The sequence below is a fragment of the Thunnus maccoyii genome, chromosome 11 (genome assembly GCF_910596095.1).
Source record: "Thunnus maccoyii chromosome 11, fThuMac1.1, whole genome shotgun sequence".
In the NCBI taxonomy this organism is placed as follows: domain Eukaryota; kingdom Metazoa; phylum Chordata; class Actinopteri; order Scombriformes; family Scombridae; genus Thunnus; species Thunnus maccoyii.
The window spans coordinates 29,197,008-29,216,687 of NC_056543.1; the positions used below are offsets into that span (position 1 = coordinate 29,197,008).

At 39.3% G+C, this 19,680-nt stretch overlaps 1 protein-coding gene and 1 long non-coding RNA gene across 5 annotated transcripts in view; one reads left to right on the forward strand and one right to left on the reverse strand.

The window, feature by feature from the left end:
* The first annotated feature begins 761 nt into the window (after positions 1–761).
* LOC121907308 (radixin) overlaps positions 762–19,680 on the forward strand; it is a 47,286-nt gene continuing 28,367 nt past the window's right edge. The window contains exons 1-2 of one of the 4 annotated variants that reach the window (XM_042426789.1): positions 762–831; positions 12,552–12,652. In XM_042426789.1, coding sequence (XP_042282723.1) covers positions 12,641–12,652 — 12 coding nt within the window. In that variant the 5' untranslated portion in view covers positions 762–831; positions 12,552–12,640. The other 3 variants (XM_042426787.1, XM_042426788.1, XM_042426790.1) reach the window with 3 other exon arrangements.
* LOC121907310 lies at positions 4,041–7,129 on the reverse strand. Its single transcript, XR_006098835.1, has 3 exons — positions 6,874–7,129; positions 4,946–5,063; positions 4,041–4,391 (listed from the first exon to the last, which is right to left on the reverse strand). It is a non-coding gene; the product is annotated as an uncharacterized LOC121907310 (long non-coding RNA).

Consider the following 19,680-nt stretch of genomic DNA (forward strand, 5'->3'; position numbering starts at 1 on the left):
GAACAGCTGCATATCAGCACCTGCAGGTTGACTGTGTGTTTGGTGTCGTATACGCAGGCATATTTGGGCTTTCAGACAGAAAGTTGAAGTTCCTCACGAAGCTCCATGTTTTTCTTTGTGGTTTTAGTTTTTACAATTTTATTTAATGTTCTGATATTGAAATACATTTTGATTGTTAATTGATCTTGATCGGTTGTTTGATTGATCAGCGAATGAATGTGGAGATTTGTGAAGGGCAGACAGAGATCACCTCTGTGAAAATGAGAGGAAAACTGGCGGGTTGCATATGGGCAGAGCTCCATGTCCGTCATTATATTCCTGTATAACTTGACTCACCAACCAAACGAGGTATGACTTAATGTCAGTGTGACTTCAGAGACAGATGTTACAGGGTGAGAGGTTTTACTGTCAAAATAAGATTTTTTTGTATAGAGCACAGGTATTAGCTATCAGTTGGGAAAAAAATCCATGTTTGGCAAAGTATTGTTTGCTTTGTGTCATTTGCTGGAAACTCATCCAACCAAAAGAGCAACCTGTACACAGAATTTCAGTATTACACTTACTGCACAGTAACACCTCTATAAACCTTTTTACTGACACATTAAACTCTCTATGTGGTCATTTTAGTATCAGCAGTGAACAATCCAAAATAAAGTGTGATCTAACACCTTTACCAGAAAGGCCTCTGAGGTAAACGTCTCTTTAGGTGTGAAAAAGTTTGGCACCCTTGGTTTACACCATGCCTCCTACCAAAACCTCTAGCCACCCCATGTATAATGTTCTAGATGCGCCACTGACTCTGCAGGACTCGGCTCACCACGCCTCAGTACGGTAAGTTCGTCAGCCATATTGACTGTCTGTACCTCTTCTCCGGTTGTGGGAGGCTGGCGGAGGAGTCTCCACCACCGTAGCCTGTATCAGTGTGCAGTGTCGGTACGCACCGTGTCCGGTAAACAGCGCAGAGGACGGGGAGGTGAAACGCTCTATTTTTACTCGCTGTGGATATATAAAGCGCTGCTGCCAGCTGGAAGGGGTGACAGTTGGAGACATCCTCAGCGCAGCCAGGCGTTAGAGGTGAGTTTGATCGCCTTCATCTCGACCTGCTTGCCTTTAAGCCGTTCAACTGAGGGGGGATTTATTTTCTTCGCTGGGCTGGAGAGCGGTAACGGTGTTTTTACGCAGACGCGTTAACGAGCCGCAGGGCATATAACTTATTATACAGCGCAGACCTGTTTGACAAGCAGGTTAAAGACGGCGTGGTCCGACGTGAGGCTCATATTTGGCTTCACCGTTTCTAACCGGCTTCTTGCACGTTTCAGGACGGGAGGACGGGTGAGTGAACTGGTGTCACTTTGCGCTGAGGTGCTGTATGTCAGTTAAAATGTTATGCAACAGGACAGGGCTTACATTAGAAGTCAGTGTAATTAGATGCTTGTCCTTATTTCCAGAATGACTTGAAGGCGGTATATAGACCACCACTCATATTAAGAGTCTGCTTTCAGATTCAAACTGTTTGTATTTCCACTGCCATTTTGGAGCGCATACCGCTTAGCTAATTAATTCACCGTTGATACCCTTACGAGTCTGAACGTGTCAAGCTTTGCTGTCGTAATGCAGCGGTTTAGTGCCGTCCTGTTGCTGTTTGTCACGTCGGAGGGCTCCGTTGTCCTTTTGTAAAGCTCACAGCGGAAACAATGTTTCTTGCGCCGTTTGCAACTTTTGCTGCGCGTGCCGCTGCCGCTGACGACGCGCCTTTCTTTCTTTCTGCAACTATGTAGCAAACAGCAGCTGCTAAACTGAACTAGCAGGTTGTTACATTGAAGCTGTTATTATATATGGCATCGCTTCTCTTGGTCAGGGGACTGTGAAATAAATACTTTTTTATTCCGCTATTTTCTGCGCCTGCCACCAATGCTACTGTTTAAAATGAGAACACTGAGCCAAATAATCAATTCGCTCTTGTAAATTAGGCCAAACACATTTGTCCTTCGTTACAATGACAACACACGTTCACGTAGAGACACTGATGCTGAATACAGGTATGCTAACTCTGTTTCCCACGTAAATAAGTTTGCTTGAACGACTTCATGAGTTTACTGTGTGTCCTAGAAACCACGCTGAATGACGCCGCGTGTAACACTGGTTAGTTTGTTTTTTGCACGTAAACAGCTGTCTTGAATACATTCACGTTAGCGCGCTCACACATGATGCTAGCGGTCCATCTGCCACAAACAGATGCTCCGCCGGCGTCAGTGAAGTTATGACTTGCTGATTGGCCTCTTTACAGCGGGGGAAGGGACTTCATTGGCTTTTCTCCTTGTCGCTCAAATCCTCCTGTTGCACTCGGCTCCTCCTCCTCTTGGGGACCAAATTACAACTCATTTGAGAAAGAGGCTCTCTGCATCATGTCATGAGATACCTTTGACGGCTGGTTTTAGATTTCTCTTTGCTGCACTATTTTTTTGTAACCTGTTAAATAATCCCATGGCTCAAGATCAGAGAAGGACAATGTTTTTCTCATTCTGGCCAGACGTCCGTAGTCATGTCAATTACTGAAAGATAGAGGTCTTTTCTTGTGTTGTTATGCGACCTTAGTGCAGGTTTAAATTTAGTTAAAGTCACTCCTGTCACCCACGAGGAAACCCTAGAAACAGACTAGAAAGAGTATTTTTTTCAAATGATTCATTTCCATTTTGAATGAAAAGATGAAGTGTGTTTGGTTGACAGGCTACAAGTTATGGTGTCACAGTCTATAAACCAACTTTATACATTTGTACCACACATCATTATGTTTGATTTTTCAATTTTGTAAAGAAAGTTCAATCAAGAGTGTAACTGTTAGGGAAACAGGAAGACACTCAAATTGAGAAGAAGTCATATGTAGCCTGACCTGGGATCTTCAACACGGCAACGTACATCCATGTGTTTACTCTTGTGCTAGAGATGAATAGGGCATGGAATACTTAATGCAAAAATAAATTCAAACCTGTTTGCACAAACAAACATTAATGGAGAAAGCAAATTGGCTTCTGGGTCAGCTAGTGAAATAGGCTGAATGAAGATGATTTTTTCACACACCAGCTGCCACTGTGAGGCTGTCTGAAACTGGTCTACTCTGTCATGGTGTTGGTTGTGATGCCTGATCGGCTCTTGACACTGAATGGTCAGAGGTTTGGCTCATTGAGCTTGTTAGAGGACATTTGTATCTACTTTTCTTTATTGTTTTTGCCATCACTATACCCAGTTTCCTTAGTTTACATTTGCACCTTTTTTAGTGTTTAGGGACAATGTTTTAAACTGGTTCTTACTTTTGTATTTTTGTTATAGCAACTATGGTTACATGCCCAGCCATGTGAAACCCAAAATAAAAGGCAGGATGAAACAAAAGTGAATGTACTAGAAATATCCGTTATAATCATCCACTGGATTGTCAAAGTGCATGCATGCATAACAAATGAGTACAGTAGGTCAAAGTTGAACCAGGACGTGGCTCTGCACTAGGGCTGGATGATATGGCCAAAAATGTTATCACAATAAGTTTTTTTATATTGATCAATGTCGATAATTATCACTAAATATATTTAATAACAAAAATAATAATGCTCAGTTTACACTTTAAAGAGTATTCTCCTTAGGACAGAACCCTAAAGAAACCAGAAGGTTAATTATGATTTATAACATACAATTATTTATTATCAGAATGAATAGGTGACAAACATTGAACAGAACCAACATGGCTTTACGTTAAACACCGAATAAATAAAATGAAACAATAAACATGTAAACAATTTAGTTTCATTTCCAAATCAGAGGTTCAGATATTTGGGATAAACAGGATTTTAAAACCTGGTACCTCATGCAATTGGTTGAAAAGTTTTGTTTGAGTAAAATCTTTGTTTAACTGCTAGAAATGATTGCAAAACTAAGAATGTATGACCCAGGCTGTAAAAAACAATCCAAGTCAATACACTGACAGCACAAAGCTACAGTAAACTAATGTTTGACTCTCTTTGACATTTACTCTCCCAGTCAATCCATTATGTAAAAGTTAGAGGTTTTATTTGGTTAGTATCAGTTGGTGACTGGGAGCAAACTCTTTAGTTTCACAACTCACATCACATTTAGGTTCACTGACAGATGCTATCTAGTTTCTCTTTCCGTCTCTCACTTTTAGTATCTCACTATCATGTCTTGTCCTGTTTGATTTCTTTCCCTTTGCTTTTCTGTATCTACATCTCTATCCCTCCTGCACTGTGATTCTGTAACATGCAATACCATTTTATATGAGCCACTGACCCTCATATTTACATCCTCCGTTGGGCCACATATGCAGATCAGACTGCTGGTTTCAGGTTCAACCAATGCAACAGGTAACGTTCAGTCCACCAGTCCTGTGTCATGGAGCAAAACACTGAACATCAACCTACAGTACTAAATCATTGAAAGTCAACCTGGATGAGTGTCAACTCCATGCAGGAGCAGACAGGACTGATGGTGCCATTCATCTCAGATTTCCATTCATTTTAACAGCTGTTCAAACCTTTTGTCACCATCTGTTTAGCCCAAGTGAGTATTTATGACAGTAAATATTGATCAGATGAATATTAATAACACTAAAAACACCCTCCTGTTGTTGTAGGACTCATCAAAAGATTACATAATGTCGATGAAAAGGATAAAACCTGGCAGAAAGCTGCAATGTTTGTGGTTTATTGAATTCTAGCAAGAGTCTATTTCTTCTTTAATCTCTAATATAGAACTGCGATGATTCATGACATCCTACATTCAGGCTTTTCTCCCACAAAATGTATATTAATCAACAACCAGCTGGAGACAATCATTTGTCACAGGTTTGTTAGTGCTGTAAGTCACATATGCTCATATTTACTCTAGACATGGCTTTGTCAATCAATTTAGGTGAACTTAGATGCAAGTGTTACTTCACCTGAACCAACTGACTTTCAAGATCCAGACTGATGCTTCATATGTTCCTCCATATAATCTGCATCTGCATCTTTTCTTCTTCCTTTTTCTCTATAACTATTCCAGTCTGTATGTTGAACCTGTTTGGAGGTGAAATTGAAAAGGAGTCACTGCTTGCAGATGAAACATTCACAAAATTCTAGTCTATTCAAAACAGGCGTCAAAGCAGCAAATTTCATCAAGGGGCAGCATTATTTTGCTGTGTGTTAATGTTTTTGGGTTCATAGGTCACACACTGGGCAGGCCAGTTGTGCTGTTTGACGAACACTTCCCTCCTTACACTCACTAAGAAATCAGTTGGCTTTTCTGTTGTACAATTAAAGCCTTGTTGTCAGCAAAGCAGTTGGTAGAGCGTCCTGCTGTTATAACAGCTGTTGGAAGTTGTGTGTGTGTGTGTTGTATCTGGCACTTATAGCTCTTACACTTACAGCAGGAAATGTTGTAGCCTCTGCAAACACACATGTAATGACACACATAACGTGTTAACATGGACTGCTTTGTTGTTGGCTATTTGACATATTTTTCTTATCTTTGAATAGCTTTGTGTAGATGTTTGCAAGCATAGACGAAAAGTACAAAAACCTCACACACAGCCACATATCTAAACCTCAGCCCTTTCACCAAAACAATGTGTAGCAGCCGTTATACTTTCACTGATTGGAAGCTTCTGAAATGATACAGGCAAAAACATGCTAACAATCAATGAAGGTTAAGTATTACATTACAAGAAAAGGAAATTATATTATTATTATAGGCACTATATGTAAGTTTTTAGTATTAGTTTTTAGTTTTAAGAATTTTAGTTTAAAACATTCAGAAATTAATTAAAATTATCAACAGAATGTGAAGAAATAACAGTTTTGACATGTCTATGTATTGTGTTGCAGAGATATCTACTGAAGTTAGCATGCTAACCAGCTAGCCCTGGCCCGTCCTGTCTTGTAATACCACTTTGTACCTCAGGAGGCAATAGTGAGTCACTGTAGCGTCCAGTCTGCCCTCAGTCCAGCATGAGAGGATGAAGAAGGAGTGCTATCCCAAGGGTTAGATTTATTCAAGCAAACGTTAGCACAATGTTAGCACTTAATTGATATAACTATCATACTTTTAGTCGAAGTCCTAGTTATTTAGTTTGCTAGCTAACGTAGCGTAACATAACAGACATCTCAACATTCTGGTGATAGTCTGCCCCCAGTTGGTTTGGAGTGTGGAGTATAAATTTGACAGGTGGCCAGTTCTTACATATAGCACCTTTAAAAACCTACAGCTGACCTTTAAAAACATCCCTCAACAAAACAGGACAAAGTGAAGCAAAATAAGTCAAAATTGAAGGTGACAGAAGTGAACCAGCTGCCAGAATCTCAATTCCCACAGAAAGCAGCTGGAGGTTTAACAGTCAATCACCAATTACAATTCTGGTGTCGAGCATTCGTTCTGAATCCAGACCAGTTCCAAATTTATGAGAAAAGAAATTTGTTAAGAAACACACTTTTCCATTTCACTAATCACCGATTATAAATAATTTCATTCATGATGTCCCCAGTTGGTATCACATGTGGTCATAATGCAACAGCTAATGCTTGCATGTCCAACTCCTGTGGAAACAAACGTAAAACAGCACATATTCAACATGCACATTCAACATGCAGGCAAGATAGAAAATATTTATATTTTTCTTTATTTTAACCAGTCACAAAATACCTTTCGTTGTTTTTGTTTTTGACGGTCTAAACCTTTGTAAAATTACGGTGGTTTGTGATTGTAACATAATTTGTTAGATTAATAACCTACCATAAATCTCTACCAGAGCCAGAATTGAAGAGAAGAATCAGAATCAGAATCAGAATCAGAATCAGAATCAATCAAATGTGATATATAACTATAACTAACCTTACTCCAAGAGTTTTTGAAGGGGAGAAGAAGGTGGAGGAGGAGCAGGAACCTGTAAAGCAGGGACGCAGGACTTCCCCATAAAAAAAAAGTGTGTGTGACAGAGAAAGCTTTGGCACAGTCTGTAAATGCAAGTGTTGAGTGTGTGTGGACATTGATTTAAACAAAACAAGAGAAGAAGATGAAAGAGTGTAATGTGCCCAGAGCAGAGTTTCTTTCTGCATGAATGGTGACCTGGAAGTCTTATCCGCTTGGGAGCGACCCTCTGGTTTCACTGAATGAAGAGACCCACTCTCTCTCTCTCTCTCTCTCTCTCGCTCCCTCTCTCTCTCTCTCACACACACACACACTGCAGGCTTGTGCACACAGGTTTACGAGGTAGCGGCCGGGCTGCTGAACAGAACAGACCTGTGCTCTGTTGGAAAGCTCCGGATGCTTTCAACTACAGCACACACTATAGGTCACCCTTAGGTATGTGTGTGTGTGTGTGTGTGTGTGTAAGGGGTCGTGCGTTTCCGTAAAGCCTGGAGCATTTAAATCTATTAAATTTTGTAGATGGTAATCACTTTCACCTTGCTGAAAGGAGAACAAAGCAGGTGTTATCGTTCTGGTGGCTGTTAAACCCGAAAAACCAACACAGAAAAAAAGCAAAGGAGATTGCAAGAAAGGAAAAGCTTAGGTCTAATGTTGGAAAAAACATTTTGTCGAGAATATGTTAATCTTGCTCTGGCAATTCTAAAATTTGAAGTATGGATGAATAAATTCCCCCACACACTCTCTTCTTCTAAAGCAAGAGCCACCATCTTCAACTTTCTACACTCCTGTTTTTGTAAGGAAAGCAGTAAGTCTGTTAGTTATATTAGTATTCAGTGTCTTCACCTATCTCCTGGCTGCAGGTATATGGGTCAAGGCAAGCTTTGAATACTTGTGTGTCCCTTGGTGACTGCCTCTCCTTTCTTTCCCATCAGTGCACTATCATACTTCTTACTCTCCCGCTGTGTCTTGGCATTGATAAGGTGAAATAGAAAGACTGTAGCATGACAAAAGTACATAACAGAAATGGAGAAAAACTGCACAGGGAGCTGATGAATTCACCACAGGTTGCATATCGTGCAGTTAATATAAGTCTACTTTCTTTTTTTAGGCATTTAGCCAAGGGACTTACACTGATAAAGGTTCAGTGTCTTGACCCATTTGTTGCGACTATGGATAATAAATTATGCATATTCTACCCGTTCACCTGCTAAAATAAATAACTGGATGAAATTGCTCTGTATCCAACATGAAAACAGGATAAAGTCACAATAATCACATTTACTTGGAACAATTCCCTCCTCTGCTTGAACTGAAAAACTGATAGTGTCACTACTAGAGGTTAGAGCACTTTTGAAAAATGTTTCTCTGTGTGTCTTTGAAAAATGATAAAAATGTAACTAATACACAACTCACCTGTAGCTAGAAGTAACCTGTGCGAGGCTTTGTCCAGTTATGAAGGGAGACTGCTCTGATAATGTTTGATCCAATGTTAAAGCGAGTGAGTCTTAGCCTCTGTCATGTTTTTATTGCTCCAGATGTGGATGTTTGAGTGCTTGAGCGAGTGGAATTTTCATCTGAAGTTTTCCTTGCAGAGCATACGACACACAAACTTGTTCATTTGTTGATGCAGCATAGGGAGAAATTAGGAACATTTGTTTGGATGCACTGGATCTCCCAGCTAACACAAACATGATAGAATGGTTGTCACATATAAAAATGAGAGGACAGCATAGCATGGAGGCCTGAATCAAGATCATGATCTTCTTTCGATCCATCATGAAGTCCTAACTGCTGCTGCTGTCTGTAATAAGAACATTACAGCTACTAGAGCCAATGTCACAACCATAATTAGTACTGATGAGAGTGAAATGTGTGCTCAGCACTGTTCAGACTAACATTAGTAGACATTTAAAAATGTGGAAATTGTTTAATGAGCTTAATTTATTTTTGAATTCAATATAGAATGAATTAGATGTGAAGATTTCAATTTAAAAGCAGCCTTAAACACTGTTATGATATCATAATATATGGTGAAGCAGTGGAAACATTCATTTTTGCTTCCTATTTTAGAATAATTATGAAAACATAACACTTTGCATTTAAACTATGTCCAGTGTAAATGGTGGTAGAGGACAGTTAAATGATAATCTTGGATTAATTGAGCTGCTTTTGTACCTCGAGAGCGAGGTTGGTCTGACCGCTGCTGCTCGCTGTGAACAAAGACATCTTCCAGGCCTCATATACCTTCAGGATTTGGCCCCAAAAGGGACCTGATGGGATGATGGAAGCTCTGACTGAACTGTGCATTGATTTGCAGGACATGCCCCACAGATATGTGGCACATCAAAGTGAATTTCTCAAAGACCGATGTGAAAGAGAGAATTAGTGCTGAGTTAGACCCTTTTTCAGAGTATATTCATATTGCTCTCTGATGTGATTATAAAATTTGCAGTTTGCCTCAAGAATATCTAATGAATTTCAAATATGTAAATCCCTTTTCTTAGCTTGGAATAGGAATCTAATAGAAATGGAAACACTCAGGACAGTTAAAGAGGCATTAAGAAATCTGTGACCTACATCGACATTTATGAGCGACGCCACTCTGGTAGTTAGCAATAGTTTGTAATTGACAAATTTGATGTCACATGTCACAATAGATATAAGTTCATCAACTAATTAGAGCAGAGGTCCAAAATTTTTATTTTCTTGTGCATTTGCTAACCCCTTAATTCATTCAGTTTTCTCATTCACTATCCCTCCCTATGATTAGACCACTTCCTAATAATCATGTAAATCCCCCTTTCAACTTCAGCTAAGTTACAATCTCATGTTATATTCTGTCGTTTTCTACTGAGTCTTGCCATGTTTCATATCATTGAATGCTGTTTCTGTTTTTGCGTTTTCTGTTGTTCTGTCACCAGCCTAAAAATTTCAATGAATGTCCCAGAAATTAATGAATATTTGTCGCAAAATACGTGGATGGCAAGTAACTGCCACAACCGCGCTATATTCAATTTTTTTCTTTTTTTTCATGAGGCTAGGTTGTTCTTGTTTTACACTTCAATGCGTTTGTATTGAATGCTCCAGGGCAACCTTGGTCTGGTCCGGCAGCTCCAGAGGATCCTGGCCACTGTGTGCAGCGTCTCGCGCACTGAGCGCCAGCTAACCTGGTACCCAGCCCTCAAAACAGCCGGGCTGGGGGTGAGATGACCAGGGGTCGGCGCTGATACCCAGTCATTAAAAACACGTCTTTGTGAATATATTTTCTTGGTTACATGTTTAAACTCTCCTGGGTCACAGCGCGGCCAAGCAGGCTGCCATTTAACATGTAAAGTAAAATAGTGTTTTCCACCAATCATAGAATCTAAAGGCGTGTCCAGCCAGGCTCCATTCATAAATCCCGCTGCCACCTGAAAGCAGTCAACCAAGGGGAAACACTGTATATACTCTATTACAGTAAAGTATAGTAAAGTAAATGTCGTCTTGCATTCTTCATAGACTCAAAATCATCATTTTTACATTTGTTCATTCATATACATCCAGGGCTCTTTTAAATGAACTACTATTGGTTACCTTGTACAAAACACCATTATTATATTATAATTACACTTATTAGAAAGCATGTTGCCCATCGAAAATGGTGAGTTCTTTAAATAATACCAAGCAAATCACTATATTATGCAGTGTTGAGACACATCACTTTGAAAACAATGAAGTGTTGAAAATACCAACTCTATGTTTTTTTGGTCTAACCCTTATTTTTCATGACCTCGAACCCGCCACAAGATTTCTGCATGTCAGTGTACAAATGGTCTTGGCCACACCACATAATGATTGCTTCAACATTTTGTAAATAAAACTATACTGAAGAGACTTTTTTATACATGTGGTCTGTTCATCCACAACCCCTGTATTATGGTTGTATTGTGCCGGGCAAACCTTTCTAATACCTGATTTAGTGCGTAAGTTAAAATCTTCCAGTGTCACCTTAGTTTCCTGTCATCAGACCGAGCCTGGTTTAATTCTCATTGCTGACATTGGAGAAAGGTCTATTTCTGGCCTGTCACATCACAAAGATCTGGCACCTATGGGACACCCACCAACTGCTCTCTCTCTATTTTACATTCTAGTCATTCAGCTGACAAGCAGTGTTACTGTGAATCAACCCCGTGAATAACCATCACTGCAGGTCAAAGGTCAGCTTAGAGAGATCATGTACATAGATTCTCAAGAAAGAAGAGAGAAGTGGAAGATATTTTTTCTCTCTTTCCTTATCTGTCTCTTTTTCTTTCTCTGCAATTACTGTTACACTATTTCTGGACTCTTCGTTTTCCTGCTAAATTCTCTGTGTGACCGCCTGTTCTTCCCCCTCTCTCGTGTTTCCTACTTGATCTGTTTCTCATTTGTCTCTCCCGAGCTGCCACTCAGCATATTGTGTTTTGTCCTGCTGTAAGTCCTGGACTTCCTCCTGGACTCAGGAGCATTTTCTGCTGTAGCCAAAGTAATGAAGCTCAGTGGCAGCTGTTACATGAGCTGGTGCTGACTCTTAATAACACTTTCACTTGTGGGAAGAAAGCAACTTTCCTCTGGATTCAGCTGAGTTGACCACCAGGCCGACTAAATTAGTTCTTCTCAGTGAAGCTGTGTGTAACATACATGTAGCTTGGCATTGGTATAACTCAACTACTGCTTAAATGATGAAGGGATTCAGTCTGATAATCAAACTGAATTGACATTTTTCACTTCATTATTCAGTCTGACATTGTGTTCATGTTAGCCATGTGCTGTGTGACGGTGATCTTATCCTGCGCTTACCAATCAGCACCATTTTTCAGTCGACATAAAATTGGTCTGTGGCAGCGCTTGTTGTCAGTTGAAGTAACATGTTGACACCTGTACAGCTGTGTCAATCTCATCCACACCTGTTGCCATTTTTCTGTTCACGTTTGTTTTTCTGGTTCTGGCACAGGAAGATGACATCCAGATTCTTTGTCCCACCTACAAAGGTGTGATTGGCTCAGTTGTTTTTCCAACCAGGGAAACAGCTGTCAATGAGCACACCAGAACGATCTGAATGTGGACAGCAATTCAGAAGTCTGAGAAAGTAATTTTGATAATAATGGTTTGTAATAAATTATCAAGCAAAGATGCCAAAGATTTGCTGGTTCAAGCTTTTCATATATGATCATTTTCCACTTTTTTTTGTTTTATATTACTGTAAATTGAATATCTAAAGGGTTGTAGATTGTTGGTCGGACAAAACAAGCAATATGAAGATAACACCTTAGGCTCTGGAAATTGTGATGAGCATCTTTCTCTATTCTCTGATATTTTAAATGATTAAACGATGAATTGAAAAAAATAATGAAGACATTGTTTGTTAATAAGAATAATCATTACTCATAGTCTCCTTTGTTGAAAACAGAATGTAAGCAGATGCAGTGTTTACTGTTTGTTAAACCCTTTCCCTTTTATGTGGAGGAGGGAAATTACCAAGAACATGCCTCATCCAGGCTGTATGTTCCCTTTTTAATCAATTAGACCAATTAAGAGTCTGCATGGGGGACACTTGAGGACACTTATGTTTGTGTTATTTGTTTGTTGACATTGGTGCCTTTGTTTTTGTCATCGCTGTGTCTCAGGCGCTGGTGCCCCGGAGAGAGGCAGGAAGACGGAGGACGACTTCTTTCTGTTTTCTCAGCAGCAGGGGAAAGGTGGAGAGAGGGGAAAGATGCCCAAACCGGTGAGTACCTAACATGCTACAGATAAATGTCTGATTTACAGCTCCAGTACCACCCCTGTGTGCCCTTCATGTGAAGATTTACAGCCTGTACTGTTATTCTTTAATCCCACAAGGTTTTCCCACTTATCTGTTGCATTCCTCAGTATCAGATTGCAGAATTCCAGGACCGTTGCCATAAATTCATAGTTACTGTATGTTTTTGAATTTTCTAGATCTGTTACAGAGATCCTGTTGATGGTGAACTTACTTTGCTCATACCAGGTCTCTGCGGCATCTGTGGCTCCTTGAAGTTTGTCGGTTTCGCTTTTCTAGATGTGCATTTTGATCATATTATCTTAAAGCTGCAGTCTGTTGCGTCTTTAAGTTAATACATCCCATTTAATGACATCAGTATTGTTGACTGGTGCATTTATCATAGTTGGTGTCTTGGCTCCTTGGTGTCTTCATTTCCTCTCATTGCTCTGGGTAGCAGCTTGCTGTCAGTGCCCATAACGTCTGTTCACATTAGAGCAGTTGCACAGGAAGTCTTGACTTTTCTTTCTTCCAGTTTCATGGATCAGTGGATAATATTCATCTTCTACAACCAGCTCATATTTCAAATTGTGTAATGGTCGAGTCAAATGAACGGCAGGCATCTGTACCAGGTGTAAGAAAATGAAATCTCCTTGTCTGGAAGCAAAGAGGGAGCGAAACTGAAATAGCTCACAGACATGGTTTATGCTGGTAGCCCTAGCACAGAGAGAACTTAAGATTAAAACACAGTGCAGAGGTTGCAGTGCTTCTATTGGACATGTCGTATTTAGATAAATTACCCTGAACTTGCTAACCGTGTGTGTGTGTGTTTGGATAAAGTTGTTGTTAGTCAGGTCCACTAGCCACATACACACAAAAATGTTACTAGTGGTAAGAAACTGACCAGGAGCAGCCAAAGTCTCGAAGCTTCAAACAAGCTAAAACTGCTTCAGTCATCATGTTGTTCTCAGGACTGTTCACACACAACCACCAGTTTTGTGTCACACTTCCTTACGCTGGTTCTGTTAAACGTTCAGAAACCGTTAAGCTCCACTCAAACAATGCACTCTGTTTTGGCCTCTTTTTTAATAGTACTCAGGAGGTTAAAGTTTCTGGCTTAGAAGAGAGGTTGACTGTAAGTGCAGGATGAGTTTCAGGCACTGATAAGAAATAGGTAAGAAATATTTAGAAATGAGCTATTGTGCCGCATGAAAGCATTCGTTCTGATGCTGCACATACCTGCTAAGTGAACCCAGAGTCTGTCGTCAGCTTCTCCAGTCAAAAGTAATGTGTTACAGGAGTGCACAGAGTTTTGGGAAAACAGGCGGTCACTTTGTGAAAATGTCCTTTCTATTGAAAAGAGCAAATACAAAGAAGGCTTTCTCTGCTCTATTTTTGGACTGAGGGACACTGGGAGCTTTCATGTTGCTCTGACACAAACACATACAGGCTGAACAGCATTATAGTCCGATGGTTGTGGAGCATTTTTACCTTTTATTATACCTTTATTATCTTTTAAGAGATCATTTTTAAGAGCACTTTGAAATCAAAGCAGTTATGAGACTTAGTATGGAACCATAGTATTGTTTTTCTTTATTAATCAGTCAATATTGATGTTTTGAAATGTTCAATTCTTTTTATTATATTTGTACAGATGATAATGGTTGAATATGGTCTGAAATAGTTGAAAAACAATGATTAGAATGAAAATATCAATTTCCATTGCACTATTTAAGGCACTTTCCTCCATTTAGGAATGATGTAAAATAGTAGCATCCAGACTTAACGTATTACAACCAATGTTAGTATGAAGAACATCCAGTTCTAAATAACCTCAATACTCAACACTGTAAAACTAAAAGGCAGTGTGGAGGAGAACATTTACAGATGCAAGCATTATTTTGATTAATATCTGCTGCAGTAGATAGGAAAAGTCAATAAAAGCAACATTTGAACAACTTCAGTTTTGTTATGTAAGCAGCTCAACACTTTACTGTGAAGCTGTACCAAATTCTCATACTTCCATCAACTAAAATGGATTAGAAGAGCTCAGTGAAAACTACAGAAAGGAGAGGAAGCTTGTAGTTGCAGGCAGTTTACAATCCACACAGGCTGGCTGCCAGCAGAGGGAATGTACAGCCAGCAAGTGATTGTAGCGAGCCCCTGGTCCATCAATCTCAGTAATTGGGAATTAGGCCAGGCCCAATTCCTGGAAAGAGGCGAGGGACATGTGATGGAAAAAGTAAAGACTGGATAGAAGGTGAAGAGAGAGACAGAGGACAATAGAAATGGAGAAAGGAAAATGAAACAAAGAAAGACTTCAGTCTAGTGCATTTTGAGCTTGTGTTATACATCAGTGTTGTGAAATGTTGAGAACGTATCTTGTTTACAATTCTTTAATAACCGAATTTTAGGGATCCTCATGAATGTATATTTATGTTATAAATATTGGTATCAGATATACATCAGATGGGCTCAACTGTAAAGGATATTGCACTTCAACAGGAGTTAAAACATGAAAATCACCAAAAGTGGTGTTACGGTCTTCTTACCTGACATTATTTAGTGTTAATTTTGGCAACTTTGATTTAGTTTTAGTCTAACGCTGTGTTCAGACACAACGTGAAGCAAATTTTTGACACGGTGTGATTACATACAAAGTCAATGCAAAGACACAAGTAGGCGCAAATTGAAAATATTTCAACTTGAGTGAAAAATTTGCACTGTCAATGTACTTCATGAACGTACACAGACAAGAGGGGAAAGGAGAGAGACTGGGAGGGAAATAACAGAAAGAACCGAAGTTCCTGGTGAGTTCTGAGTTCAGTCAGAGGCTGAACTGAACAGAAACACACAGACACACCCCGTCAGACATGGTCGGTGCCTGCCATTTTGCTAGTTAGCTTACAGCTAATGTACATTAATGTATTTTGGCAGTTTGGGGTGAATAAACACAAATGATCCAGTGGTCAAACTTGTGCGAGTAACATGAGGCGAAAAGATCCCTTCACGTTCTGTCTGAACAGTCTTTTGATGAAATGTGTCATTTGATTTTTGTTACTTTTAGTCAACAAACACCAAAGAGACTTTAGTTTTTGTGAGTGACATTTTTAGTCTAATTTCTGTCATGCTTGTTTTAATGTTATGTTTTCTAAGCATATTAAGTACAGTTACCATGGTTACAGGTGTTGTTCTCATCTGTGGCAAGGTTAGTGGAAAAGACAGTGTTTACTTGTTCACACACACAGTGCTCTGCAGTAATACAACACATTGACTCCTCAGTAAATCTTTTAGTTTTAGTCTAGTCTTCTTTGTGATAAAAGAGGTTGTCAACAAATATTTTTCGTCATAGTTTTTGATGACAAAATTAACACAGCATCACAAATATGCTTGTCTGACATAAAATATGAGCTCACTATAAGCTCACTTAGGAATTTCCTTTTGTAAAGTGATTTGGCTGTATTGAGAAACATTTCAAAGTCACTAAAGGAACCATTGGACAAACAGTGTAGCGAGCCATGTGGATGGACAGATGGAAAACAAACCTTTAAGAATGAGCAAGAGAGAAAGTTGGAAAAGAAGGAGAAAGCACAGATTATTGAAACACACTGTAGGGAAGAAAAAAAAGCACACAAAGAGATATGAGAGGATTTGGGAGAGGAATGAGTGACAGGCACTTTGTTCATATCCAGACCAGAAAAACGACACCAAAGCCGCCCTGGAGGGGAACTCCCACTCCGGTTACATTAGGCTTTATACTTTGACCTTAAGCCCAGCACTTGGATAGTAAACACATCAGCCCTTTCACTGCTTTATTTGTTCATGCTGTGCCTGTTTTTTGTCTTGAAAACACTTGTATTAAGAAACTAAAGCTGAGTGGCCCCTGCAGGCACGCTTGATAAACACAGAACAAGTAAGCTAGCTTAGCTGCATTAGCTTGTAGTTTGTTCATTGCAAAAGAGCAAAACAAGAGATAAAGAATACACAAACAATTCAGCAGGTGAGGCAAGTGAACCTTTCCTAAAGAGCTACAAAGATTTTCTGTTTTGTCAAGCCATTTAGAAACAGTCTGTTTCCCTAAAAAGTGAGACAGGCTATAAGCTAGTTAGCCTCAGGCAGGCCATTAAAAAGTGAATTTGGTCTGGATCGTAATCCTCCCTGAGGCTGTGTTTTAATGGTAACTAACCCAACATGGGTGTCCCTCAGTGTTCACCTCTTTCATGTTGTTCAAAGCAGGGTGAAAAGGGGCTCTGTGTCAAGAGGCTAACAAGAGAGGGAACGTTGCCAGACAAACAGAAGGTGATTTCATCAAATGTAAAAAAAGGAAATGCCATGAAATACTCCTACCTTTACCTTACATTTCATTGGGCTGTACATTACATATATTGTAAAAACGTGTTTTTAAGAAATGGAATGGAAGTTGATTTGATATTTTATTTTTATGACCAAAAATGGTATTTGATATTGAACCTTACTTGTAGCTTTGATAGGGTTACAAGAAAGCTGACTCTTTTCTTTAGATAAATCCAAGTGCTTTGATTTTGTCGGATCTTCAGTGGACGGGTTTCTCATTAGAATTACTCTCTCTGATGCAAAGTCAAAGGTCTTATCACAGTATTCATTTATTACAATGCATAACACCTCTTACAATTATCAAAGCTTGTGAATAGGCTAACATGATTTTACACATGCTCAGTTTGAAAGACACAGTGTGTCTTCAACCTGGAAGTACTCTATCTTGTAAAGTAGTGAAATTAGACCGTGAGGCTTTTAAGCTGTATATCAAGTATAAAGGGAATTTTCTGTCGAGGCTCTGTGTTAACTGTTTGAACCCTTGATTGTTTTTCTCGGTTTCCCTTTGTTTTCAGGCTTATTGCATTATCGCTACATATCCAACATAAATATCAGTATATGAATGGATAGAGGAAAGCAATATAAGAACCATGTTGGTGGGACACTCAGAGAGTTCATAGAGTTTGTCAGTGAAATTTGATATTTTCCCGTCAGGGTTCCCATCATGCTTTGTGTGATGTAGGAACATATAATGAACAGTATTCATAACATAATGTATAATATGCCCTCAAGACAGCGAACAGTTACAGCTAACTGGACAGTTAGCTAAGCCTATATTACTGTATATTTACATCGTTGTACTCAACAGCTGTAGGAAATCTTGTTCTCCACAGGAAGGTCAGATGTCAGGATCAGACACTAAACAACATCTTTGATCCTAGTAACAATCAATTATCTTGCTGAAAGGCTCTTCATGATTACAGGCATAAACAGGGATTCTGAACAGAAATAGAAATACTGTACATGTAGAAATACATTTCCATTTTTTAATTTTTTCTCCTGATCTTTTGGTGTTCAATCAAGGTTGGAAGTTAAAAAAAGCCTTCATTATGTGGTTTAGACCATGACAAATATGATGTAACAAGCATTTCTTAATATTAGGTTTTCATTGAGGTCATGAGGGTTGACTGTGACGCCTGTGAATCGTGTTATTATGAACTGGATGGATATGATATGCAGATAACCTCCCATGTTTGTTTTATCCTTCTTGGGGTAAAAAGTAAGGTTGGCCACAGACAAAAAGTGAAGAAATACTAGAGGCTTTCACAATTGCTGAAAATATAATAAAGGATTTTGAAAGTTTTTACTGTGTGTCCTTGACAAATAGTCCAACAGAACTCAGCATTTTACAGTTAAATCATGCTTTTGAAAGGCAGAAGGACAAAAAAAAGGAGAAATGAGAAAATGAAAAGACAAGCAAACACGTAGACAACACTGAAAAAAATCAATCTACTCATCTAGCTATACACACCATGGAGTGTTGAATGTTGCTGGAGAATATTTAAAAAGACACATTGATTTCCAATATGTTTAGGTCAGTGTTTCCCCAGTGTTGAGTGTGTGTGTGTGTGTGTGTGTGTGTGTGCAGATGTGTGTCTGCACGTTTCACATAATAGAACACTATTTGAATTTCTGAGTGTCTGCAAGAATAAAGGAATGGTTGAATGTGTGCTTGTACTTATTTATTTTATCAATATATGTGCTTGCTTGAGTGGAAAGCATGTTGTTCAGCCAGTTTGTGTGTATAAGTGTGCATCAAGCCTGTTAATCCCGGGTGTGAGATGTGGTGGGACATCGTGCATTATTGATTTATCGCTGCGTTTTGCACATGTTGCCCCTCCTGGTGATGGTGTCCCTGGGGGCTGAGGGCTAGTAAGGGGGAGCTGCAAGCCTGAGCTGGAGGCTTTAAATATTTCAGAGGGCCATTTTCATTTATATAATGGGAATTATCCAAGTCACTAAATCTAATTAGAGGGAGGGTGTGAAGTTCACCACTCCCACCCACACCCCCTCTTCTAACCTCAACTAAATTCAAGTCACTGCTTTATTGGAATGTATTTTAAAAAAATGTATTGCCTTTATTGCAATAGGATAAAACATTAACATTAACTGCTCAGGTTGCACTCAGTATGATTTACAGAAGTACACTATATGGCCAGAAGTGTGTGGACACACTGTGCTTTCGGTCTGAGGCTGTTTTTCATGGTTTTGTTTTTTTCAGCCCGTCAAGAACCTTTCAAGCACACAATGATATTTTAGACTTAAGAAACTTAACAATGTCCTTCTGCACAAAATGAGGTCCATAAAAAAAGAGGTTGATGTGGAAGAACTTGAATGGCCTGAACTTGAACCCTGACCTCAACCCCATGCAACATGAAACTGGAAGGCCAACTGTGATTCAGACCTTATCACCCAACATCAGTGTTGGACCTTACTGATGCTCTTGTGGCTGAATGGAAGCAAATTCCTGCAGCCATTTAAAATCTTGAGGAAAAGAGAGGAAGCTGTTACAGCAGCAGTTTAATGCTCGTGGTTTTGGAATGAAATGTTCTGCTATCACATCTAGTATGGAAGTAATGTTGAAGCGTCTACATACTTCCAGCCATGTAGGGTACACACTTAAATAAATACAGTCACTGAACATACAGAATGACAAACAATTA